General features: G+C 43.2%; 1 protein-coding gene across 1 annotated transcript in view; it reads left to right on the top strand.

Annotated features, from left to right (window-relative positions):
- The window catches only part of KIF26B (kinesin family member 26B), a 295,702-nt gene extending 270,097 nt beyond the window's left edge, over window positions 1-25,605 (top strand). The window contains exons 11-15 of the mRNA XM_051615283.1: window positions 2,975-3,137; window positions 4,252-7,690; window positions 20,021-20,223; window positions 22,859-23,009; window positions 24,848-25,605. Coding sequence (XP_051471243.1) covers window positions 2,975-3,137; window positions 4,252-7,690; window positions 20,021-20,223; window positions 22,859-23,009; window positions 24,848-24,996 — 4,105 coding nt within the window. The 3' untranslated portion in view covers window positions 24,997-25,605. The remainder of the gene's footprint in view (window positions 1-2,974; window positions 3,138-4,251; window positions 7,691-20,020; window positions 20,224-22,858; window positions 23,010-24,847) is intronic.
- Window positions 25,606-27,095: the final 1,490 nt, after the last annotated feature.

Genomic DNA, 27,095 nt, shown 5'->3' with positions numbered 1-27,095 from the left:
AATGAAGTAACTGAAAGGGTTGCAGAATTTAGACTCCTTTAGAGTCCAAAGTGTGGTAGCCTGAGCCCCACCTTCATTGTTCTCTGTATATTATCTCCCTACATTCATGGTGAGTTATGCTGTATTTCCTGAACTATAAAAACATTAGGGAATGGGGTAGAAATACATTTAAAATTAAGACAGGTGTATAAAATGGGGTCATCATGCTGCTCTGGCATATAATTTTATGGCTCTTGGAGCAGAATAGAAATGAACAATTAGCATTCCTGAAAACCTCCCATTTCATATAAGGTGCATTTCACTGTGCTGCTGTGAGGAATCTGGGACCTTCTGCAAGCCAGCCTCTGCTTAATACAGGGAGCAACATGCATCCAGGAGCTGCAGCCCTTATGTGAACTTCTTTAAAATTTCCTCTGTCTTAGTTTAGTTCAAACAGCCAGAAGATCAACAAAGTTCTTCCTTCTCAAAGCTCTTCCAGAGCAGAATTACAGATCATCTATTTGTAAAACTTCTACTTTCACAGGAAACTTTGCTTTTGCAAATACCAGCTCACAAGTCTCATAATGAAACAACTCAGACCCTTTCTTTTTTTCAGGCAGAAATGCTATGTCAGCATTCAAAAGAACAAAGCATCTACTTTGTGTCTCACACTGTCTGTCAAGCAAACTTCAGCGAGACATCCGAAATATTTGACCAATATTTTAGTTGATGAGGATAGGGTTAGTTAAAAATTAAGCCACACATTTTTGTGTTATTATGTTCTCTTTGATTTTCTTTCCTTCAGAAGTTAGTGGGTGCTATTGTGAGAGAGCAGTGGACCTTGAATGGATGAACATGTCTTATGACAATATCCAGAATTTAAAAAAAAAAAAAAAAAAAGTGTTTAGCAAATTTCTTCCTCTTGTTTGTTTTGTTTTGTTGTTTTGTTGTGTTTTTTTGGTTTGGTTTGGTTTGGTTTTTTGGTGTACAATAGTGACATGAGGTTAGTTATTTTGTCTGGGTGCAAAATGAAGTTGATAGTTAAGATGCAGACTGTGCTGAATGAGCAAACTCAAATTAGAAATTGGTGTTGGCTGTTTTTTTTTTGCTGCTAGGTTCCAGGCTTTAATCCTAAACAAATATGCCCTTTAGTTCCTATCTGATAGATGTGAGAGGATCATTTGGTTTATAGAATAGGTATTTCCTCTGTGTCATCATTCTTCTTGCAAGTATGTATTTCAGTGCAAGGCAGATGGCAGAGATTATTTTATATTCATAATGCATATAGCTCTAGGAAAGCCACACCACAGTGTGCTGATTCTGGCTGCATGGGTTATGCATTCTCAGGGGACTGACATGTTCAGAATGTATTCTTTTGCCCTTTCCTTGGTTGACTCATGTTTTGCTATGATAGAAGCACTAGCAAATGAAAGGCTTGTTATTGATTTTTGTGGAGATGTTGTTAATAATTTCTGTGTAACTCTGCATTCAGGTGGCAGTAACTGATGCACAAAATTTGACATCTTAATTATTCCTTGCTGGAAAGGAGGGCCACTAACCTGAAATACAGCAGCCTATTAACTCTGGATCTGTGGGCTCAAAGCAGCCTTAGGTCATAAGTGGAATGAGCGAGGCTGCCTCAGTAGAGTCTTTGTGGATGTTTGTCTGCTTCTTAAAGACACCAGATTGTCTTCAGTGTGTTTGGAGCAGATGAAAGCAGAAATCCTGAAATAAGAAATGTTTTTCTTCTCATGTTGCTGGCCTAGCTGAAATCACAAATACTGGAAATCTCAGCAGCACAGTTTATGAGCTCTCCTGACTTACATGCATCAATATATGCATCCCAAATTATGTTGTTTACTCAATGAAAAAGAGAGGTTCAAGAATTTTGGTGTTTGTCCTGTCCAGTAGGCATAGTCTCAGTTCCCAGCAGTTTCAGCTTTGTGCAGAATTCCTGTGAGCTGGAAATTTTTCATGGACTACCAAGGGAGCACATGTACCATAGATCATTAACAGATATAAACTAGTGAGCCCCAAAACTGCTCCCAGCCACTGAAGGTATTGCTGTCATTACCACAGTGAAAGCAATGCCTTTAGCAATAGGTAAATATAAGGCTGTTTCTGTCTTTGCTTTCAGCCGTGTGTAACTATCACCCACAACCTTTGGTGTATGAGAGGCTCTCTTCAAGAGGATTCCATTTCCCAACTAACCATCTGGTTGACCTGTACACCTTGTAGTGAAAGCTCTCTTTAAAATTACATTGTGCATTTCTGACTACAGAATTAAATGATGATCAAATAAGTATTATATATGCATCATTATGCTATTAAAATTCATATTCTTAGTCCAGTCACAGACAGCTCCACAATAAGGCATCAGCATTTCAAAAGCTACCCTGAACAATAATGGCAAGAACAGAAAATTTGATTTCCGTCTCAGTGGAAGGAAAGATCAAATATGAAAGAACAATTTTGCAAAGTCTCAAGGCTTGATTGTTTTGTATTCCACCAGCATAATTAAAAAATAATTTCAGTGATGTAACTAGTATTATTGTGTTACCTGGTGCCCTAGAAGGCAAGGAAAAATTTGAGTCCTCTAATCTAATCCACTACCCTCTTGTCCTCCAGAGCTGGGGCAGAATTTGCTTGTGCACTGGAAAAGGGCAGCAGTTTGATGTTTGCTGCAGCAGCTCCTTAACTGTTACTCTCTGACACTGGTCTGCATCTCTTTATTGGCAGTGGTAGCAGGGCAGAAGAACTGAGCCAGAAGAAGACAGAGGGAGAACTGGGAAGAAGAGAGAATTTTAATTTGTAGTCCAGGGTCTTTCAGCATGCTCAGCTGCAGACACAAAATAGTGCAAACCTGAGGAAGAAAACTAATTAGGATTCCATTTAAAAGAGGAGAAAAAAAATCTTGCTGAGACTCCAGTCACATTATGATGGTCAAAGTGAAACTGTGCTCACTAATGTAGCTTTAATTCATTTTATTTTGCAGAGACAGCAAGCTCACCATGTTGCTTCGGGAGTCCTTGGGGAATATGAACTGCCGTACCACAATGATAGCTCACATTTCAGCCGCTGCGGGGAACTACGCTGAGACACTGTCCACCATCCAGATTGCATCAAGGGTCCTCAGGATGAAGAAAAAGAAAACTAAGGTAAGACAATGTATAACTCCCTTCTTGTAATGGTGGAGGAGAGAGGAAGAAGGACCTTGAAGGATCCTTAACAAATATAACAAGATCAGTAATCAGTTCCAGAGTGCGTGAGTTGTACGTATCCTGTCCTAGGCAAGTGGCTTAGAGTGCATAGCAGAGACTAGAGGGGGTAAATGTTTCAGCTTCACATGCAGAGGAGTGAGTTCAGACCTATCTGCTACAGCAGGTTTGTAAACTGGCCTCATTTAATGATACAGCTGTCAGAGAGCATTTATTTTCAGTTATGCTCTTAGTGCTAATGAAATAATGAGTGAAACTGCTGTAGAGTTTCCCAAGGAAATTTGGATTAATGAAATATTAGATTCTCTGTGCTTCTCAGAGAGAGCAAGAGCAAAATAAATGCAAAGCAGTGTGTCCATTGCCAGCATTGATGCCCCTTTTATTCCCACTGTTACTAAATACGAGTGATAGATTTTCCAAGAAGTAGAGTGACGATGGGCTATATCCACTTTCATGTTTTAGAGTCTTGGTTCCTTCTGTACAGCTTATGGCATGAATTGGCACAAGGAGTGAATTTGATGTGTTTCATTTAAATTGTCAGTCTATGGATTGACAAAACCATTTTTGTCAATGGATTGGAGATAACTGAAGGGATTCAATCCACCACAGCAGTGTGCCTCCAGAGACCTCTGAATGCATGTTTATACAATTCCACGCACTGGTAGTATGACCAAATGGGGACTGTCTTTATTTCCGTGCCTTATTGGTATAATGAGTTTTCTTGTCCCTCTTCACATACACCGACACACACACACAAAATCAGCAAAGCCTTTGCCAAATATCTGATTTCTTTGGCCAGGCTCAATTAGGGGAGGGATCCTAATCAATTAATTCAGTACTTTTTTGGAAGTCTCCTGATTTGCAGTTGGAGCATTGGGTTCTCCAGTGAGCACTGTTGTGTGTTTGCTGTAGGACTGTGGATAAGAAGCTTCAGTACTCTGTGCCTTAGTTTAGAGATGTCCCAATTTAGATATGACTGTGACCTTTTGGTGTATGTGCTTTGTGGAAGGATCTGTTTGCAATGCTGAAATGTTGTGCTCTCTCTTTATTGCAGTACACATCGAGTTCTTCTGGAGGAGAGAGCTCTTGTGAGGAGGGCAGGATGCGGAGGCCAACTCAGCTGAGGCCCTTCCATTCTCGAAACCCTGTTGACCCAGACTTCCCTATTTTGCATTTATCAAGTGATCCTGATTATTCATCCAGCAGTGAGCAGTCATGCGACACAGTGATTTACGTTGGCCCTAATGGCACTGCCCTTTCTGATAAAGAACTTACAGATAATGAGGGTCCCCCTGACTTTGTTCCCATAGTTCCTGCTCTACAAAAGACCAAGAACGAGGGCCGGTTGGAGGAAGTTAGTGAATCAGGGCCTAGCACATCTGAAAGAGATTGCCTGAAGTGCAACACCTTTGCAGAGCTTCAGGAGAGGCTGGATTGCATAGATGGCAGTGAAGAGACTGACAAATTTCCCTTTGAAGAGATTCCTGCTCAATTTAGCTCAGACCAGATGTCTAAGAGCTCCGTCTCAAGCCAGCTGGCAGAGCTTGGCCACTTACCAGAGTCAGATAAGGAAGATACAATGCCAGAATGTCAGCAACCTGATCGACAAGCCAAGGAAAATACAATTGCAACACCTAGCAAAACCAAGAGGAATCACTCCCCTGTTCCTTCTGGAGCTCTTACTAATGTTTCAACTCCTTCTTCTCCCAGGAGTGTAACAGGCAGCTCTAGTAAAGAGCTTAGCTCTTGTCAGTTAGCACACAGCACCAGCTTGCAGAGCAGCAGAGAAGGTCTCAATACCTGTGGATTTGTGGAAGGCAAACCTCGGCCAATGGGTTCGCCCCGGCTTGGCATTGCCAGCCTCTCAAAGACATCTGAGTACAAACCACCAACTTCTCCTTCCCAGAGGTGCAAGGTCTATACACAGAAAGGAGTGCTGCCCAGCTCCACTCCCCCAGCAGCTCCCCTGAGTAAGGATACTGGGATGATGTCTAGTGAATCTTTGTTGCAGCCAGAAATACGGACCCCACCTGTCGGCATGAGCCCTCAGATCATTAAGAAGTCAGTGTCCTCCAGCGACAGGGATTTTGAAGAGACTGTTCTCAATGAAGATCAGCAGCAAAACATTTCTCCAGAATCCAAGAAGGAGATTTTGAGCACCACCATGGTGACTGTGCAGCAGCCATTGGAGCTGAATGGAGAGGATGAGCTGGTGTTCACCCTTGTAGAAGAGCTAACCATTAGTGGGGTCCTGGACAATGGGCGCCCGACCAGCATCATCAGTTTTAACAGTGACTGCTCTGTGCAGGCTTTGGCCTCAGGATCTAGGCCGGTCAGTATTATCAGCAGCATATCTGAAGATCTTGAATGTTACTCCAGTGCAGCTCCTGTGTCTGAAGTCAGCATCACACAGTTCCTTCCACTTCCAAAGATGGGCCTGGACGACAAATCCCAGGATGATGGTAGCAGGCGCTCATCCATCAGCTCATGGTTGAGTGAAATGAGCACAGGGAGTGATGATGAACAGTCGTGCCACAGCTTCATAGCGCAGACATGCTATGGGCATGGGGAAGCAATGGCAGAACCCCCTGTTTCTGAGTTTGCGAGCACCATACAAAGTGCCAGCATGATCTGTGTAAGTGAGAAACAGAAGCCAGTGACTGACAACATGCCTATACTGTCAGAAATGGGGGAGGAAGCTTTCGGCAAAGTGCCACCCATCAAAGGTTGTAAAATATCAGCTCTAGGGAAAACAACTGTCACAATCAAAAACACTGCAAGCCTAAGCAGCTGTGAAGGCTACATCCCAATGAAGACAAATATTACTGTTTATCCATGTATTGCTGTTAATCCCTTCAAAGCACAAGACACTGATGACGCTGTACCAGCAGTAACTGCAGACCCAAAGGTTGCTTATCCCCACGATGGGAAAGAATCCAGCACTAAGAAGGATATCAAATTTGAAGACCCTTGGCTGAAGAGAGAAGAAGATGTAAAGAAAGACAGCTCTGGGAGCAGTGATGGGCTGAGGCCTGACACAGCCACAGTTTCAGCCAAGCCTGAGCACAGCACAAAGCAGTCCTCGGCTGACAGGTTTAGCAGCAGCAGCAGCAGTGGAGACACCTCTATCTCCCCAGGATCAGACAGTCTAAAGAGGATTGTGGATGGGTGTGAGGTGGCAGTGTCCAGCTCTGCAACTCAAAGCCCTGTTCATTCCAGTGACAGCTTGAAGAATGGCAGCCTCCCTCGAGGGTTCCCAAAGGCCAGCAAGCTGGAGGAACCTGACAGTCACCTATATCCTACTGCCACTGATGGCAGTGGAGTCAGCTCTCCTGCCCTCCCCCAGTTTTCTAAGGCTAGCCTTGACAAGAAAATGGCCTCTCCCAAACACTGTGTCCTCACTCGTCCCAAAGGGACCCCTCCCCTGCCACCAGTGAGAAAGTCAAGCTTGGATCAGAAGAACAGAGCCAGCCCCCAGCACAGTGCAGCCAGCAGCACTACAAGCAGTCCCTCCAGCCAGCCTGGGTCCTTCCTGGCCAGCTTTCCCGAGGAGCTGGCTGCCAAACAGAAGGGCCCAGGCATCGAGAGCAGCTGCAACAACAGCAGCAGCAAACTCTTCAGTGCCAAACTGGAGCAGCTCGCCAGCAGGACCAACTCCCTCGGGAGGTCCACAGGGAGCCACTATGAGTGTTTGTCGCTGGAAAGAGCAGAAAGCCTGTCTTCTGTGAGCTCCAAAATGAGCCCTGGCAAAGACACCACCATGCCTAGAGCCGGAAGGAGCCTCAGTCGCAGTGTCATGTCCTCACCCACCAACTCGGGCCTCTCCCAGTCCACAGGTGCCTCCCCAAAATCCAGCCAGTCAAAGATCTCTGCAGTAAGCAAGCTTCTGCTGGCAAGTCCCAAGGCCCGCAGCCTGTCTGCCTCTGCTACCAAAACGCTCAGCTTCTCAACCAAGTCTCTGCCTCAGTCTGTAGGGCAGAGTTCCAGTTTACCTCCAAGTGGGAAGAACATGTCCTGGTCAACACAGTCCCTCAGCAGAAACCGGGGCTCCAGCCTTGCTTCCAAATTGCCCCTTCGGGCTGTCAACGGGAGGATTTCAGAGCTGCTCCAAGGCAGTGCCAGTGCCAGAGGCTTGCAGCCGCGGGGAAACTTGGAGGCAGATGAACGCGGGGGCCTTCCCGGAGATGAGAAGCCAGCTGTTCACATGCTGCCCTCGCCTTACAGCAAGATCACGCCACCTCGGAAACCTCACCGCTGCAGCAGTGGTCATGGGAGTGACAACAGCAGTGTCCTAAGCGGGGAGCTGCCCCCTGCCATGGGGAAAACAACCCTTTTCTACCACAGTGGGGGGAGCAGTGGCTACGAGAGCATGATGAGAGACAGCGAGGCGACAGGGAGCACCTCTTCAGCACAAGACTCCATGAGTGAGAACAGCAGCTCTGCGAGCAGCAGGTGCCGAAGTCTCAAAAATCCAAAGAAACGATCAAATGCAGGTGAGCTTGCATTGGTGTGAAAGATGGACACAGACCAAATCAGCTAACTAGTTCACAATTGGGAGTCTAGCTCTAAAGGTGAGCTAATTCAGTACCAGCTATATCTCTTAGAAGAGAAGTGAGGCCAGGCTAAGTGTCCTAGACATTTGAGTTTCTTCATTTTGTTGCAACGTGCACGAATCCTCTGTGGTTACATTGCCTTTATAGTGGAGTTTCCCCCTTACCCATTTCACTTAGGTCTACTTCACTTGAACAGGTAAACGTTTATACTTAAGAGTGGTTAGTAATGCCAATGCCAGCCACACTCAAGTACTTATGCAAATATTGTTCTGATTTGATTCCAGAAGGATGCCCTTGTGAAGTGGTGGAACCTAACTTATTTTTAAGCAGTTTGAACACAGACTCCCCTTTTGGTATGCTCTTGTCTCACCAGCACAAGACCAAAGTCTTGCTAAATACCTGTATCTGTTGTAAGCCCATTTTTGCTCCTTGTGTCCTCTGGATGCCCGAAGGTGCAAGATGCCCTGTGGCTGAAACCACTGCTGTGTTCCTTCTTCCCACCTAGAAGGACTTGTTAATTAGATTACGTGAGCCTCCTGGGAATCTATGCACTTGAAACTGCTACATCTTCCCACCAGAACTGTTTTCAAAGGTTTGTGGGGCAGTGATGAGGAGCAGCCTTCAGGTGGTCACCTTAACTTTTTCCTGGATGCTGTTTTCCCAACTTAAACAGAGAGTCCTGCCTGACACACTTTTGAAAAATAAAGCAAAAAAGCATATTGGCATTGCAACTGGTGTGCACAGATTTGTGAAATATCAGTGGCTACTTATCTTACAGTAGCACTGGCTGTCCAAAATGTGTTATTCTCATAGAGTTCCTATTTACCAGCCATTCCACTTGCTGGAATACTCAACTCTGGGATTCACTTGTAGTTAATGAACTGAGTAATGCATAATGCTTCCTTTCTTGATGCTCTTGATTGTGGTAGCAGGAAGAACACGTGCAGCACAGATGTGCATATAATAGATACCACTATTAAAACCATATCCATAAGTGCATGGCTGATTGTACCTGTTCAGAGGATGTGTCTGAAAGTGATCACTCTACATGGTGCAAGCACAGGCCAAGTGATGAAATAATCTTTCTGAAGGCAACTTTGCATCCTGTGAGAAAAACCTCTTCTCTATCCCTTCAGTTTGTGTGGTAATAAATTGTTTTTCCTCTTTCTGAGGAGCTGTTCTTCTAATCAGTCCTTTCAAATATAAACTTTTTCATGGTGTCTTGCAAGAAAAAGAAGGATGATTTATACATTGTGGAACAGGAACACAAAACTGTTTACAGAGATGGTATTTGTGAGTGTATACTGACAAATGGATTGTGTCTTGTGGAGAAGCTGCCCATATAATATGGACTTTTTCCACAGGACATTTAGATGCAAAAATTTTTGAAGTTCTGTGAAAACAAGCACCTCTGCAGATGGGGGAACAGAGAGAAAATGTAGATCTTCCTTATTAGACATTCAAGAACCTCCCCCCTTCCCTAGGGCAGATACTTAAAAAAAAAATACTCAGAGAAAAGCTACAGGCAGAACCTGCAGTTTCTTTAGGCTTCAGAGTTCGTTCAAAACCTAACTCAGCAGGAGACCAAGATTTGTTTACTTTCATACTCTTAAAGCTATTTGTTTTATTTTACTTCTCTCTGCTTTCATAGCACATTGGAGGCTGGGAAAGGCTGGAGATATGCCCAAGGAAAGCAGTGCCTTTGTGTTTTCATTACAGAAGAGTTTCAGATGTTGTACTTTGTACCACAGTTACATTTTGGCTTTTAGTAACCCTGTGTAGGACTGAACTTTGGGTAGGTGGCCATGAAAAGGGAGTTACGGGGAGAGGATTATTTAAGACTCTGGTTTCAGGTTGTAGCAGTCTGGAAGGCACCTAGAGAGAAGAGTCTTTTCCATGGTCTAGCCAGCCTTGGCCCTATCTGGCAGTGAAGAGTCTAAGCTTTGCTGCTTGTTTACTGCTGTGTAACATCAGGCCTGTCTTTTTCGCCAGATACAGCTTCTTTGCTGGCCAACAGATTAATCTCCTTCTTGCAATTTCTTTTGTGTGGTTTAATTCTTCTCTCCCCAGTCAGCAACACTGCAGATATCTACCCATTGCTGGAACTGAATCTCTGAGGTGAAGGGCTTTCAGGGGGGCGGGTCTGTGTCCCTAGAAGTTGCCTGCCCTGGTCAGCTCAGGGTAGCCTGGCACATTGACCTCCCTCAAAGTAATTTGCAAAGCTCCTCTCTTAATTCAGCCTGTCACCTGACATGGAGAGATGCTAAGTGTATCATCTCTGAAACTTTACTTTTGAGAGTGATTCCCTATATCAGCAAATAATTTCTGGTTTGCTTTTTTTTTTATGACTTACAGTTGCTTTTATGCAAGAGTACAACCCAGGGGTTTCATGCAAATTAAAAAAAAAAAAAATCTTTACAACCTTCCATATCTAGCAGCAAACCACTGCCCTCAAATTAATAAGGCTTCACTTTCTTATAACCAGCTCCTGTTTACATTTGGTTCTGCAGCAGTGAAATCATAATTCTGTTTTGATGTGTTTGATACTGGTACAATTTTTCACATGTCAGCAGATTTATGATGGCATAAAATGGGATTATGACTTCAATGCAGGAGAACATGAAGGAGAAGCTGAGATATAAGGGAGAGCTGTTCACAAATGTATTTTTATTGCATAATAAACAAAAAAATGCAAATATTTGCAATTTTTAATCCTCTAGAGTATCCTTTCTATAGGTCTGCTCTACTGTGGATGTTCTTTCTTAAGGAACACTTTTTAATGAAAAAGATAGCAGACAAAGGTTCTGAGCTCTTAGAAGACAGATATTATTTTAATACATAGTGTCAAGAGCATTGGACCTTTCCTGATTTGCGGTCACAGATCCACTGTGCTGTAATGGATATGGCACTATAGATATGCTCATTTCAGGTCAGGCAACCTTGTCCACTTTATTTATGGTTATTATTAACAGAAATGCTAGCTGTCAGACGTGATCAACATGAATCAGCCCAAGGCCCCAGTAAGAGAAGCTATAAAGAGTCTTTAAGAGAATCACCAGCAGCCCTGTCAGATCTCACAATTACTTTTGAAGTTCTGACACATTGGAGAGACATTATTTTTTTCTTGAGATTAAGATCTTGTCTTTCAATGCTCTTAAGTGCATTTGTATGTGTAGGTGCTTCTGCCCTGAATGTCATGCATGAAGCATCAGGCCTACAATGACAACTCTGGAAAAACAGAGCTAGTACATATCCTTCAGTGTTACCCATAGGTTAAATTTTGGGCTCTGCCTGGGTACCTCTACAGTTTACTGACACCCCAGTATTGCATGTGCAAAATTAAAAGAAAATAATATTTGCCTCTTGCATTCTGGTACCTATTGAAAAATCATGTGTTTACATCGTGAAGCACTTAAGCCTTTCCCCTGAAGCTAACCTATCAATTTAATAAACATTTCCATCTTTCTAGCTTTTAGCATTGGTCCTACAACATCATGTCAGCTTATACTGCCCCAAAGTGACTGCTCATGGCAGAACCAGGGCTATTTAGGCCTGATATACAGCTGTGCATTTCAAAGCTTTGTACAGCTGCTCTTTAACCCACCCTGTTGTGCGAGTATTACTCCAGACCCTATTTTAGAGGTGAAGAAAAGAAGGCAGAGAGCTTTACTGACTTGCCCAATGACTTCCTGAGAGCCAGATCCAGGGTTAGATTACAGGCACTCTTGGCTCCTAACCTCAACTTCAACTATCTTGGCTGCACATCCTCCCCTGCCCTTCCTGAGCAGTGGAGAGGAGGGTTTCATTTGTTGTTTTCTTTCTGTGGCAGGCCCTCTGTCCCTCTTTGCCCACCAGCATCTCTGCAACTGTTTCCCCTGATTTCTTTGCTCACTACCTTAGCAATTACCCTGTAAGAAACAACTGGCATTTCAGCCATATTTCTGGCTCTGGTATTACTCTTCTCTTTCTTGGGTAGGCAGTACTGCCCTGAGCAGGGCTCTGAAGTCTTGGGGCGTAGTTTGGACAGTCATCACTAGCACTGATTATATATTATCTTAAAATTCCTTAGAAATTTCAAGTGCAAGGTCCCAGTGCTGCTTCATGGAAAGGCAATGACAGGAGTGCTTTTATGATACGTACTCCAGTGTGTGATCAGGAGATTCAAGCTGAACTCTGTTTTTCCAAAGGCATATTGATATCCTGGAAATACAGCAGGTACAAGAGGGAGGCAGGCGAGGTGGCAGATTAAGGCTTGAAAGATCTGTGCTGTATTCTCTGTTGTGCTCCTGGTTCACTATATCACCTTCAGCAACTCATGTAATTTCTGTGTTTTCGGGCTACCAGCTCATGAAACTAGATGATGGTCCTATGAAAAAAGCAATAGCAGATTCTTTAGATCAGAAGTGTTACGTAGCTGCTTTCTGCTCTTCTGCTTTGGTTGCTAGCAACTTTTCCCCAGTTTAGTTTGGATGTATGTAGACACTACTCTAAAATTATTTTCACGGCCAAATGTGACTGGATGATTTCAGAGATGCAAGTTTGGTGCTAGCTCCAGGTCCTGCCTGCTGTGAGCTAGCAGCAAAGTGAGAGCCCAGGCTCTAACACGGTTTACCCAGTAAAGCCAGGCCCTGTTTACATTGCCATGTAATGTGTGTGAATACTGTGTTTCTGCCTTTTACCCCCTCTCTCCTGCAGGTGTTATTTACAGGTTCTTGCCCCTTGGTCCTTTCCAAGCTGCCTGTAAGGACACCTTCCCTGGGGACAGCTGAACAGTAGAGGCTCTGAAACAATTTCTCACAGATGAGATTTTACATGGGCAACACAGAGATCTTCCTGAGGCTGTTTTATTTCCTGTTCCCCATGGGATAAGGATTGAGTGCCTAAAAGTCTCAATGTGATATCAAGTTAGACATAAGGGCTGCATTCTACCAGCTCTTGCAGCCCTCTGCCAAGATGGGACGGACCTCTGCCAAGCAGTGTGTCTCCTTTGATTTCTCTAGTTGAGGTTCTTTTGGAGCTGAGTGTGAGCCTGGAGCTTTACTTGTGTGGGGGCTGATGCCAGCAAGGTGAAAAACTCAGGGCAGCACTCTGTGGTCCAAGCAGGCTTGGACGAGCAGCAAGTGTGCTGGCATGCATGGATCCACTCACACGGGCAAAGATCAAGGATTCGGGCATGGGAGAAAGATGTGAGCCCTGTGGGAAGGAAGGAGGCTGTCAAAGAGGTGAGGCTTAGGGGGAAGCTCCTTACATGTGAAGTGCTTTCAAGGTGGGCCAGTCTGGGCCAGTTCAGCCTTTCTGAACATTGAGTATCAATGAGCATCAGAAAACAAAAATCTAAGGGATGCTATTGATACTGAGGCCCAGTCTGAACAAGCGTGGGGGAAAATCAAGGTTTCCAAATGCTGACTTCCTTAGGTTTAAACCTATGCCCTGAGTTGGAGTTGTGTATCTCAGCATTTACAGGACCCTGTCCCTGTCTGTCCAGGGTAGGATTGGCATGTGTGTATGTGTGCACATGCTTTCATCTTCTTTGCATGGGGATCCTGACTATAGATAATTAAAGACTCCTGCTGCAGCATTTTATGGCTTTTGCAGTAAAGTTTCATGACTCCTTGCGGCTGTTTCTCAGTACTAAGTTTCACCACCAAAGCAGAGCAAATTGCTACATGATTTTAAACACTTTAATAAAAAGACAGACTGTTAAGACATGACAACAATTATCTACAATTAGCATCTGGTTTTCTCTCTTGCATGTGTGCTCTGGGTTTCACTGGTGGGATGGTTTTAAGATGGAGATTTAGAGGTTCCTGGAAAGCCCTGGAAACTCTATGTTTGAACATATTTACTCCTTGAAAGCACTTAGCCTTGCCTACAAAAGCAGCAGAAAAAGCCAGAGGCTGAATCCGCAGGCTGTAAATTTTGAAAGTCCATCTCTAATCAATATTGCAAAGCATCACGTGGCCAAAATCATAATGATGAAACAAAACACCAACAAAAAGAGTCTGAGCTTTTCTTTTTGAATCCAAGTGAAAAGGAGTTTTGTTCATGTTTAGACTGCCTAAGACACAGTGTGGAGAGCTGAAAATTGCCCTTTGTATCACAAAGCCTTAGGGCATCTCCAGCATTTCTGCTTTAACTTGCTTACAAGTGATGGTAGCTAATTGATAGCCTGCATTATACCTTTACCATGACAAAGGATGTTTAGAATTATACAGGAAAAAGCTGTTTGCTTGCAGGTGACCACTTTATGCATGTGACTGCTGGCTGGACAGCCCTGGGGCAGCAGAAGGAGGGGAAGTACGGGTTTCAGCTCCAATTTTTTTTTGTTGTTCATTAAAACAACAGCATTGATTTTCCCAGGTCAAAGCCAGGCCATTTCATGCAGCAAATCTGTGTTGAAAGGGATCAGAGTAATCATTTTTTACACGCTTGACTACTGCATGCCAGCACTGAGCTTTCAGCCACATGAACACAGGAATGATTTAATAGAGGAAATGGCAGCAGGCTATTGTGCACGGTGAAGGCTCCATGTAACATGCATGACTGAGTCGCACACCATTACACTGGGCGTAAATAAAACCTGCTCCTGACACTGCCACAGAATTAGCTCAGTGGAATGCCTCCACCACTGTCCTGTTGGGAGCTAATGCTCTGGCTGCAGAGCCCCCTCCCCCTCAAGCCTCTGCCTTTGCTGCCCAAGCGACTGGTGCACCTAGTGAAGTGCTGTGGTAACAATAATCAGCTCCTTAAATTATGCCACAATGCTGACAAATACCTGTTAAAACAAAAGCCAGCTGGAAACAAGATAAATATTTAGAAGATACTCTGGTCGGTTTTTGCTAGGGATCGTGGATGCTGAAAACTCACCCTCTGCGCTGTGCATCTTCCCTGGAGCATCTCCCTGATTACTTGTCAACCTGCTATGTTTCAGGAGTGCATCTTCCTGATCTGGTTTTGGCATTGAGGGTAGAAAAAAAATGAGGCGTCGGCTGTACCTCAACATGATCCCTATACCAGTACAGAAACAACATATCTACTATAGGTATGGATGGAAGATGATAAAAAAAGGATTGCTATATTCCTATGGGCAGCAAGCAATGTTTACTAGCCTCAAGGGTCCTTGTATTTCTTCTTGATTCTCAACAGCAGGATTGCATATAAGTCAACATAGGATATGGCCTGTGTTATTTTACAGTGAGGTGGACATAGAAGACTTTCTTCTGACTGATCGGTCCCGTGAGTGTTTCCTGTTCCAGGTGTTTGGGTACATCATGGTCCTTCTTGTGTAATCTGAGTTGCCAGGATGAGTTAATGCTATTTAGATGTTTTGGCAATAAATGCTTGGATTATTTGGTGTTTGGCATACTGACCTCAGGATGGGCACCCTAAATACTTCTGGTGATTTCTCCACACCATCAGAGGGACCTTCTACTTGAAAGCAATGGCAATGTCTTCAATAACTGGGAGGGGAACTATGCAAATTGTATGAAAATCCAGGGGGTGTATAGTTATGTGTTCTGCACTGTGGAAAGTGCACTATAAAATAAACTTAGGAGAAAGGAGGTCATAGGAATGGGGAGGAGTTGATTCAGTCATGGACAATTGCCCATGAGAGCAGATCTCATTAGGAAAAGGAATGAGAGGAGAAGTCACCATTGTGTTTTCAACCCAAACAAAGCAGGAGCCCTGTTTTCAGACAGTGAAAAGCATCAGGGGGAACAGGACAGATGATCTTTGCAAGTAAGCAAACAGTTTGGTGCTACAGTTTGTTGCTACTTTGAGGTTGATTGCTACTGGAAGCACGATATTTCTTGGAAATTAAGCCACAGAAGAAATAGTGGGATCTTAGAGGTACTGCTCTACTTAGCCAGGATTGGTTTTTTGTAGTTGCCTTGCATTTGGATGGACTGTTTAGTGAGAAAAAACAAAATGCTGAACAATGGGTTCTGTACAGAAAGGCAATTTTACCTCCCATAACATTAAGTGCAGCAGGATATAGCTTTGTCTCCACATCCTGCCTTTGAGCACACACTATTAGCTTCCAAAATTATGATATATCAAGTTACAGTTTCATTTTCTGTTTGAAACACCTTGAAATTTCTAGGACAGCAGTTGTTATGCATCCCATTCAGATGTATCCTGCTCTGAAGCAATATGCATCACTCTTCTTTTCATGGAGATTTTGCATTTATACTTTTTGCTTTTACCTTTTTCACAGAAAAGGTGCTCAGTCTGGAATATGTGTTTGGAAAGCAATCTAAGGGGAATTCTCCAAAATATACAGTACTTAAGCAAAAACAGACCTCTGAAGAGTTTCTGCCCTGTTCAATACATACTCTTATAAGCACACATCCTTATGCAGTTGGGCAGTTTTGCTGAGACCAGTGAGTCTTCTCATCCTTAAAGTTACCCTTACATACCTAGCTGGCTTGATCTGTTTTTTTAATACCTTAAGGCTTCTCTGAACTTATCTTTGCTAAAGTATGTTGTAGCTTCAGTGCAACTGCTACTCTTCAGTCAGATCTGCTTTTACAGTGCACAACTTCACTGCTGTGTTATTCCCTTATCTTAAACTTTAACCTGGCCAAACCTTAACCTATAGCTCAAGGTAAAGCAACAGATCTGTTGCAAAAGCAAATCTTGTACTCTGTGCATTTTCAGGGCTGTTTTGTAGTCTTACTGTTCATTCTCAAGATCAGCTCAAGAGGGGTTGTTCTGAGTGTGGATAAATTCAAACTAAGTGAAAAACATATCCCCAAAGACATTTAGCAAATGGCATGTTGCTTTACATGCTGTACAGTCATAAATGAAAGTAGTGTTATTCTGTCCTGGCTTCAGCTTACAGGATTTCTTTTGGATCAGTTTTGAGTATACATTTATTTTTTAATGGAGAAATTAATCCCATTTACATGGCTGGAGGGTCAGTCAGTTTGCTGAGGTGCTGGGAAGGGTACAAGCTCCAAAGTCCCAGCCTGTAAGGCAGAGGTGGGAGGGACCTGCTGAGAGCTGCTCCTGCAGAGCTCCCCAACTGCCCACTATCTTTCTAAGACGTGTGAGGAAGCAGAGGAATGTAATTCCTACAAAGAATTTAATTTATTATGCAATCAAAATGTATGAGATCCTAACCCCACCAAGTGCTCCCAATAAATTTGCGACTGTATTTTCTCTGTAAACGGAAAACATTATTAATGTTAACAATTTAATTGTTGTGTCTGTGTATTGACATGGATGAGCAAGCTGTCAGCTTCTTTGTCACACCCTGAAGCTCTGATTTGGCTGTATGTCCTTACTGATCCTAATTAAGGTGAAATCAGAACAAGAAGAGGCTTAAATGGAGAGGTCAGTGGCAGAAGTCTCCTGTCAAAAGACAACATTATTTTCTGTATGTGGGCTAATAAATAGGCTATTAATCAGTGCATGTTTAAAGCAAACTAGGTTCGCTTTTGCCTCACTGTGAAGATGCAGGAGACCTTTAATTTCATTTCTCCCCCAAGCACTCTAAACTTCAGATAAATCATCCTGAGTTAGCATTCAAGGCTCAGATTAAAAGATGCCCCTCTTTCTCTTTCTTCCCTGCCTCGCATGCAGACACATCCACTGAAGGTGGTATTAATAGCCACAGTGGGAAAAAAAGGAAGAAAATCAAACATCACAGAAAAAGGCACTACCTTACTCATAGTTCAGCCATGCATGGGAGAGCTGGACAGAAGGAATTTCCAGTCTGCTCAGCTGCTTCCCTGAAATGCTAGAGCTAGTCTGCAGCAAGGATATGAAAGGAGATGTCACCATCAATATGGGGCACAAAGTAAAAAGAATTAGCAGCACTCAGCTGCAGTACACAGGAGGTCATATTTGATGCTGGTAAGTGTTGTGGGCTCTAGAAGTTGACGAGCAGCAAAGATAGGAAAGAGATTGCCTTTACACTCAGAAAAAATTTGAAGGACCATTCCCGTGAGACACCATGGTTGAAAACCTAAACAATATTTTAAAAAGTATTTAATGCATAAATCCTTTTGGTCTTGAGTGACACTAGGGATGTACTCAGTGCCCTTCACATCTAAGCAAGTGGAAGGCTTGTTTCCTAGGAAGGGCTGAGCCTGTTGCAGGATTTCTCCCTGCGCTTAACAAAATTTAATAGGCTACCACCCACTCTCACCTCCCTCCAAGTACACAGCTGCTCTCACCATTTAGTTGCCTTTCTCTGGCATCACTGCCAAGAGTCACTCTTAGCATTGCAGTTTGTTGGGGTCTTCCCAAACTGTGTCTCTGTGGTTGTTGTCACTTTTTAGCTATGGTAATGGGTCAGGTCTTGCTTTTCCTTTTATCAAGATCTGATTTTTCTCTTGATCAGGCAGTTTAAGCTAGAGATTCACTGAAATGCCTTCAAGATAAGTGAATGCTGACATTAACTTCCAGTGACTGGTACCACAGGTCTAAATTAACTCCTCCCTGCTGGTATTTGTAAGGCTGCAATTATTCTGGGCTGCAGTTTGGATAGTGAATACAGCTATGATAGATATCACTGGATGAGCAGTCCACATCTCAGGCTATTTGGTGAAAAGGGGACTTGTCAAGCTCCCTGTCTATCTACCTTGGCTGCACTCTCCTTTTCTTGCATATAGTCATCTCAGATGCATTTGAATAAAGGCTCTGTGGAGTAGGCTTTCCAGATAGACAGCAAGACAGACCATTCTTATCCATTTCAGAGCCAGCATTGATAGGTTAATTACTGGTTACTCACTGCTGGTTTCTAGCACAGACTGCTGCACTCAGAAATCAATGGGGTATGATGTGATAGTTTGCAAAGTCAGCAGAGAAACAGACTCCCATGAATGAAACTAGGCAATGGTGTTTGTTACTTTCAAATCCAAAAACTAGGGAATCGATAGATATTTTTGAGTTGGGTTTTTTGTGTTTTTTTTTTTAAGGTTTCATTGAAGCACCAAGTTGGCAAACATGTTGAAGCTATTTACAATCAGGTTTCAATACATGTGGTGCTGGAGATTTCTCTAAATTATTTCATCTTGTTTTTAAAATAAAATCTGCATGATCATTCTGCATCCCTTCCCTGCTGGCATCAGTTTTGGTTTTGCAGCCAAGAGAGTTAATAGTTTAATCTAGGCTTGCTGGCTTCAGATTTTGTTTTTGGTTTCTCCTATTCATGCTATTCCTTCTGTCTCCTAGGGAAGACCCTGCGGGACTTCTCATCTGCAAAACTTTTTTCTTTTAAAACCCAACCATTGCTCTGACTGTACTAAACCAAGCAAGGACATGTAACCAGTTGTTTTTCTGTTTTTTTGTGTGCATCTGTTCTTTTTCCCAACAAACCATATGCTCAACTTTCTCACTGCTACCATTAGGCCAGTGATGTTCTTTTTCTCCCTTGCTTTACCTCAGGCCCTGACTTGGCAACTCACATGGCAGATGCTTTCCATATGGCAGAGGCTTTATCAGCCACAGTAAATTTTCAGCTCTTGCAGTGCTCCCATCCACTGTGCTGGTATGTTAGGGCAGGGTGGGTGTGCATGAGCACTGGTATTGAAGCAGACACAGTCAGTAGCCCTTCTGCCAGCCCCTTGATCTTGCTGCACTAAGCACGTAAGTGGGAAAGGTTTTAGAGACTTTTCTACTGAACAGAGTCAAGGCTAATGCAACTCTGGTGGCAACTGCCAAGTTTGGTTGCTTTACTACAGGCATTTTGTCCTCCCTAGTATTTTTACTGCTTTAGTGAGCTTACAGAGCTTACACAGAGAACTAGGTGGTTGACTCAACTGGCTGTCAACTCCAGCATAGTATGGAATCTTGGGTGTCAAAGAGCTTTTTGTGCTGGGATTAAAAAAACAATGAAACCACACCTCCCCTGGAGACAGTCTATGCAGGGGCTGGCTCATTTCTGTCCTTAGGCTGTAAGAGCCCATGCTGGCAAAGCTAGATCAGGTCCAGCCTGCTGCTCTGGTCCTTCATTGGCACAGCTGTACACACCGAGACCTGAGCAAAGGGAAGCAGACACAAGGTCTGGAAACTTTGGGTTACATTTGCTCTCTGAGGATCTATTTCTAGAGTAAGGCACCAAAGACCATGTGTGGACCTCACTTGTGGTGAGTGGGTACAGCTGCAGCTAACCCCAGCTTCCATGACCTCCCTGTGTTTTTGCTCCATTTTGTGTGTAAGAAGACTGAAAATACATGGTTTGTAAACATCTCTGCAGATGGAGCAGAAAGGACAGGCAGTAACTATGCTAACACAAAATGACAACTTCTGCATTTGCAGGTTCCCAGAGACGGAGGCTTATTCCAGCTTTATCACTTGACACTGCTTCCCCAGCAAGGAAGCCTGCCAACAGCCCTGGGGTCCGCTGGGTGGATGGGCCCCTGCGAAGTGGGCAGAGGGGGCTGGGGGAGCCCTTTGAGATCAAAGTCTATGAGATAGATGATGTGGAGAGGCTCCAGCGACGACGAGGTGGGGACAGCAAGGTGAGTGCAATATATGTAATCTGTATCTCTCCTCCTGGAGAGCTCTAAGAGTCAGAAGTGCAGTCAGAAGTGTGTAGTATTGCATAAAACTAATTCAACAAGCAGCAAGTCCTGTTATCTCATTTAACAGCAGTTATGACCTAAGTTATACTTCTTCCATGGCAACTAACAGACATTGGTCACTTGTATTTTTGCCCCTTGCTTATAGTCTTTGTGGTTTCTGTGCTGCAGCATCTTGTCACTTTGGTCTCTCCAGGCAGCAAAGGTGTCTTGAGTGCTTTGATGATACTGTTTTCAGGATACCTAATGTCTTCCCTCTAACAAAGTTGTTCCTGCCAACCTCAGGCCTTCAGCTTTGCAAAATTTCAGGGTAAGGGTCAGCTTCTTTCATAAAAGTCAGCTCACAAGAGATATAGAATCATAGAATGGTTAAGGTTGGAAGGGTCCGTAAAGATCATCAGGTTCCAACCTCCCTGCGACACCTCACACTAGACGAGGCTGCACAAAGCCTCATCCAACCTGGCCTTAGACACCACCAGGGAGGGGGCATCAACAGCCTCCCTAGGCAACCTATTCCAGCATGATATTCTACCCTCTTTCAGATTAAAACCATTACCCCTTGTCCTATCACTACCGTCTCTGGTGAAAAGCCCCTCCCCAGCTTTCCTGTAGGCCCCTTCAAGTCCTGGAAGGCCACTATAAGGTCTCCCCAGAGCCTTGTCTTCTCTAGGCTGAACTCCCTCAGCCTGTCTTCATAGCAGAGGTGCTTCAGCCCTCTGATCATCTTTGTGGCCCTTCTCTGGATCCTCTCCAACAGCTCTATGTCTTTCCTGTGCTGAGGGCACAAGAGCTGCACACAGCACTCCAGGTGGGGCCTCACCAGAGCAGAGCAGAGGGGCAGAATCACCTCCCTGGCCCTGCTGGCCACACTTCTTTTGATGCAGCCCAGGATGCAGTTGCTCTCTGGGCTCCAGCACACACTGGTGGCTCATGTTGAGCTTCTCATCTCCTACCACCCCCAAGTCCTTTTCCTCAGGACTGCTCTCTAGCCATTCTCCCCCCAGCCTCTGTTTGTGACTGGGGTTGTGCCAACCCAGGTGCAGGACCTTACACTTGGCCTTGTTGAACTTCACGAGGTTGGCACTGACCCACCTCTCCAGCCTGTCAAGGTCCCTCTGGATGGCCTCCCTTCCCTCTTGGGTGTCAGCATCTCCACACAGCTTGGTATCATCAGCAAACTTGGTGAGGATACACTCAATCCCACTGTCCATGCCTCCAACAAATATGTTGAGCAGCACTGGTCCCAGTACTGACCCCCGGGGAGCACCACTCATCATTTGCCTCCACTTGGACACTGAACCATTGACCACAACTCTCTGGGTGAGGCCATCCAGCTGATTACTTGTCCACTGAGTGATCCATCAGTCAAATCCATGTCTTGTCAGTTTGGAGACCAGGATGTCATGTGGACAGTGTCAAATGTCTTGTACAAATCCAGGTAGATGACGTCAGTTGCTCTGCCTTTATCCACCATCTCTGTAGCCTTGTCATAGAAGGCCACCAAATGGGTCAGGCATGATTTTCTCTTTGTGAAGCCTTGTTGGCTGTCACCAATCACCTCCTTATTTTCCATGTGCCTTCCAGATTCTCCAGGAGCATCTGTTCCATGATCTTGCTAGGATTGGGAAGGATATCTCAAGTTGATAGCATAGCATCAGTTTCACAGCAATTGTGGATATAGACTTTATTATTATTTTAGGGCACTTTTTCTTCCTGGCCCGTCACTTGGTTAGGCATTTGTGATGTTCTCTGATAAGATTTTGTATGGAGAAACACTTTACTTTTTGGGGTGGGGTTTCCACCGCATTTCACCCACAAGCAGATCTATCTACAGAAGGCAGGGTAGTGTTGAGACCTTCACACGGCTTGGAGGAGGCTGGTTATAGTACTGGGAATGCTCCCACTCCAGCAAGGGTAGCACAGCCCTCAGCATAGGCTCACTGCACATCTTCATGGCTGCCACCCTTCAGAAGTCATGCAAGGCCAGGCTGGGTGTCTCCAGACAGACACCCTATGCTTTTACTGTGCCCCATATTTTTACAGAAATGACATGTTCTTAATTAATGATTGTGAATATCTCGAGCTTTTCATAGTATGTTCTTTTTGTTTAAGGATGTTTTCAATTTTACATTGCTACCAGTTCCCTTATTTTATAACATGACTACTGCATTTCTTATGTGCCAAGCAGATACGTATTTAGAATTTTAATACAGCAAACAATGGATTTCCTTCTCCCAAGAGCTTTGTTGTTTTCTTAGCCAAACTTCTGGTGACAAAAACCAGAAATGTTTTGCTATGGTTAATCTGATTTCAAGATGCTGCCTGTTTTTAATTGTTATGGTTTATTATTAACTATCATTGCAAAGTCTCCAAAGCTCACTGATGGAAAACATTGAAACCAAAAAAAAGCAATAAAAATGAAACAGACGATGGATTATTTCATGCCGTGATTCTTATGCTTCCAGAGTAAATGTCTCATTGTCAGTATTACTGATTGGAAGATACTGAACTGAATAAATCTGGGTATTTCTTCTCTTTACCTTTTTCTTTCTTGCACTTTTTTCCTGGTTGGCAGGAGGTGATATGTTTCAATGCCAAGCTGAAAATCCTGGAGCATCGCCAGCAGAGAATTGCTGAGGTCAAAGCCAAGTACGAGTGGTTAATGAGAGAACTGGAGGTGACCAAGCAGTACCTGATGCTGGATCCTAATAAATGGCTCAGTGAATGTAAGGGCATTATTTTAGTGCCTGGACTTATGGATGTCCTTTATTTTTTATTTCCCTGGGATGGGGGCGGAGGGGAGCAAAAATGTTTACTAAGAATGAGATGTGAGCTAATGTGTTTGTAAACTATAATAAACTGACAGATGCCCTCAGGTCAAGTTTTAAATTGACTGTATTTCTAGAACTAGTCCCTATAATTCTTATGAAGTGTTGACTGTAGAACTGAAGAATCATTTTTGCCTGAGAGCTAAATGTTGGAATGGTACAGCATTGTAGTGGTAAATATTGCCATTGGTAGATTAACGTTAACACGCTTCAGTCCACAGCTCCAGAAAATGAGATTTTTTTTTTTTTTTTTTTTGGCCTCAGATCACTCAGATATATGAGCGATATTACAAATCTGCTCTTCTACCACAAAATAAAACCGTGGAGCAAACTTGTCCCTTGGCACCTGTGGGCTTACATGGAAAATGAATTTGGCCCATTTTTTTTATAACCATAGATGTATAAAGTTCAGAGAGCTTAAAGGGCATTCCCATTCAAATGAAGAAGGACCTCAACACCCCAAAGGAAAAAAAAAAAGATAACTATACAACAATTTTTACTATTAGCAAGCAGATGACTTCATATCAAAGAGTTCTAGGAAAAAAAAAAAAAAGAGTTTCAATTTATTTAGGCTAATTGCAAATGGCAAAAGGAGGTCAACTGCTGTGTCTTCTCTTACAGCATCCTAACTCTTGACAGCTGCCATAAGTTAACAGTAGATTGGCAGGTACATCCTGTGAAACAACTACAGTGTATGTTTCAGGAACACTGTTAAGGAAGAGAACTAAAAAGGTCAGATTTAAAGGAAGCAGAGAATTTGCCATCCATTACCATCTGCTTACTGTTTGATGTCTTTACCTCTGATTCCAGTGTGGTAAATGCAGGAAGCCTCAAGGAGAGCACAGACCTCAGGACCAGATAAGGTGGGAAGTGCTGGCTCAGTCAGTGTGGCTCAGTCTCAGCTTCCACAGCAGCTGCTGCCAGCTGGTCTCTGGCAACATACAGGCACTGAAGGTGGAGTGGTTGATGTGTGTGCCCTCCCTTGCCACTCTCGAGTGGTCTAGTCAGAAGCACATGGAACAGGGAGAGGTGTGAGGAGCAAGGAGGCTGGAGCTTGGTTTCTGACTCTGAATTCTGAATTCAGCAAAGGCCTTGTCCTCCCAGGGCACAGCACCTATTTAAATCTCTTTCTGGCCAGCAGAATGCATGAGACAGTCAGTACACCTGAAATACATGCCCTGAATAGGAATTGCTTAACATTCAACATTTGCCTTAAGCATGGTGCTGAAGCAGGCCCTGAATGCAAACAATCAATCAAAAGAAGTATAGATTTAACTTGGCCAGTATTACACTTCAGGGCTGAATTTCCTCATCAGGTTCAACCTGTGTGTTCCTTAAGGGCATGAAGGTTAACCTAAAGCCTACAGGTGTTTTGTGCCAGCGGGTTTCTCTGCAGTGAGCCATGTGGTTGCTGGAAGAATATTTCTGGTGGCTTTTCTCAGGGAAAGATGTTGGAATGTTGCAAAAGGCTCCTGTGGTTCTGGAGAGGATGGAACAGCATACTGCTCAAGAAACCATCCAGTGCAATCTTAACAGTATTGTTCATGATCATCATGCTGCTGTGCTATTTTAATACCTTTTAAACAGCAAAGGCAACTTGTAATGACAATGGCAAGCCAGACATTATGTTGTACACAGTAGTGATGGGTTTGAAGACTTGAATTTGCTCTGTCTCTCCCACCAACCAGCACTGAGTTTTGTCCACTTTTCCTACCCATGTATTTTCTTTCCCACAGTTGATCTGGAGCAGGTATTTGAGCTGGATTCTCTGGAATACCTGGAGGCCCTGGAATGTGTGACTGAGCGTCTGGAAAACCGTGTCAACTTCTGCAAGGCCCATCTCATGATGATCACCTGTTTTGACATCACCTCTAGACGCCGATAAAAATGACCCTCAAGAGAATTTCAGCGTGCATCTCTGCCGTCCTCCTTTTCCCTTCTGAATAGCATCCCAAAGACAACAGAATGAGGATGAAGGTTGGAGTCAAGTTTCAACTGTGTGTATGAGAGATTTGCTTTACTGTAAAGAAGAGTAGTATTAAAAAAAAAAAAAAAAAAAAAAGCAGGACAAGCATGAAAAATGGAGATTTAAGGTTGTTGATTCTCTTAGCCTAGAAGAGCACTTTGAGGAACCTTTAAGGACATGTCTGTAAATAAGAACTGCTGGCAGAAGACACCTTTCCCTGCATTAGCTGAGGGAGGAGGACAGGTGGTTGTAGGACTTGTATTGAGAGGTTCATTAAAAGGAAACCTATCCAGAAAAACTGTTTAAGTGCCTTGCAAATCTTTATTATCCAAACATTTATGTTCATACTTTATTGTGTACAGATGGTGCTAGTCAAGAAAAGAAAAAGGAAAAAAAACAAACACACTTTTGAAATGTATTTACAACTTGTTTTTCTCTTGGTGTTTTCTCCTATTTCAGACTTGCTGTTTCTAAGTAACTTGTGTTTGTAGAGATATTTCCTAATCAGTACAACATATGAATAAATGTTAACTGTCTTTTCTTGTTACCAGAGTAAGGCCACTCGAAGAGAAACTCAACTCTACCAGATGACACACAAAAATATATTTCTAGCAGTGAGTGAGGTCTGCTTGTATATTCTTCTGTACTGTCTCATATGCTGCAGGACACAGTAATTTTCCCAGACTGTAGGTCCTGCAATGTCTGAGAGAAAGGAGGTGACATTACCATGAAGTAAATACCTTTTCCATTTTATCCAACCCCCCTAACTTGTTTTCTTTTTCATGTGTTTCAAGCTTTCTACTGGTTAGAGCTATGGATGAGGAAGCACTTTTATCCTAATCCCTTTTTCTGGTGCTCGTAACTTGCTGGAAAATTACTCTTTAGGCTAAGGGCTCCCATGCTTATCAGTCAAAAAAATCAGTGATTTATTCTGTGTTTCTTTCTTGAGACTACAACTGATAAAATTTAGCTTCACCGCTTTTTGACATATACCACCACAAAACATGTTTTGGCAGCTTCTGGTCCCTGGCCTGGTCTGTCTGTAGTCACAGACATACCTGAGAAGTGCAAGCTCTGTTCAGCTCATCTAGTCTGGAAATAAATAGGAGTTGTGAGTGAGTGGACATGGCACTTCAGGCATGTTGGCTATGGCATTTCTCCTTATCAATACTCCAAGATTGAAGCCATGCCAAAATTCACATTGACATCAAAAGGATGAGGGTCTGTACCACAATGCACATCTAAATGTTCTACTTGTTTGTCTTAATCTATAAAATAGTACATGGGAAGGAACATCCTTTGTGTTTCTTCAAGAAATGTTTTAAATCTGCATTTTAATGACCTATCAGCATAATTATTTTGTTGAATTAGGTCTCTTAATTTATATTAGATAAGCCCATTCATAAAAATTTCTCTCTCACATACACTTGTGCCACCATCTTGTTGCTTATGAGAAAATAAGAGAATGATGTAACATATCCTCAATATGCATCAATTTACTGGCATACTCAAAAGCAACTCATCTTTTATCTGCACCATCATATTAATGCCATCTTTCAGTATCCCGAGCAGCAAGTCCCAATGGAAAAATAATCCCATGAAAATATTGATAGGTTCTCTAGTGTTTTCCTGAAAAAAAGATCTAAAAACCCCCACCAAAACAACGACAGAAATAACATTATTATAGTTTTGTTAAAATACTCTACAACTTGTAATAACAGATCTTAATCATTCTATTAGCCTTGTCACTGGATTTTGCAGAAGGTCCTTCTTACATTCTGTAGGATTATTTGGAGAGGAAAAAAGGTCTTATATGAAAGTCATTTTCTTGTCTATTCCACAGCTTTTTCCTAATATGAAACTCATATTTCAAGTAGGTATCAAAGACATAGGCCTGCTCTCTCTCCCCTTTTCTCTCAAGGCAAAAAATCTTCTAAACAAAACCCCTGAAACAATACAATTTTTTTTAACTTTGTTTCTCTTCATAATAATTTCAGTAGCTCTTGTAATGTTTTGGT

This window comes from Apus apus, chromosome 3, assembly GCF_020740795.1.
Source record: "Apus apus isolate bApuApu2 chromosome 3, bApuApu2.pri.cur, whole genome shotgun sequence".
Lineage (NCBI taxonomy): Eukaryota > Metazoa > Chordata > Aves > Apodiformes > Apodidae > Apus > Apus apus.
The sequence above is the reverse complement of the archived record's forward strand: the minus strand, read 5'-3'. Positions and strand labels throughout refer to the sequence as shown.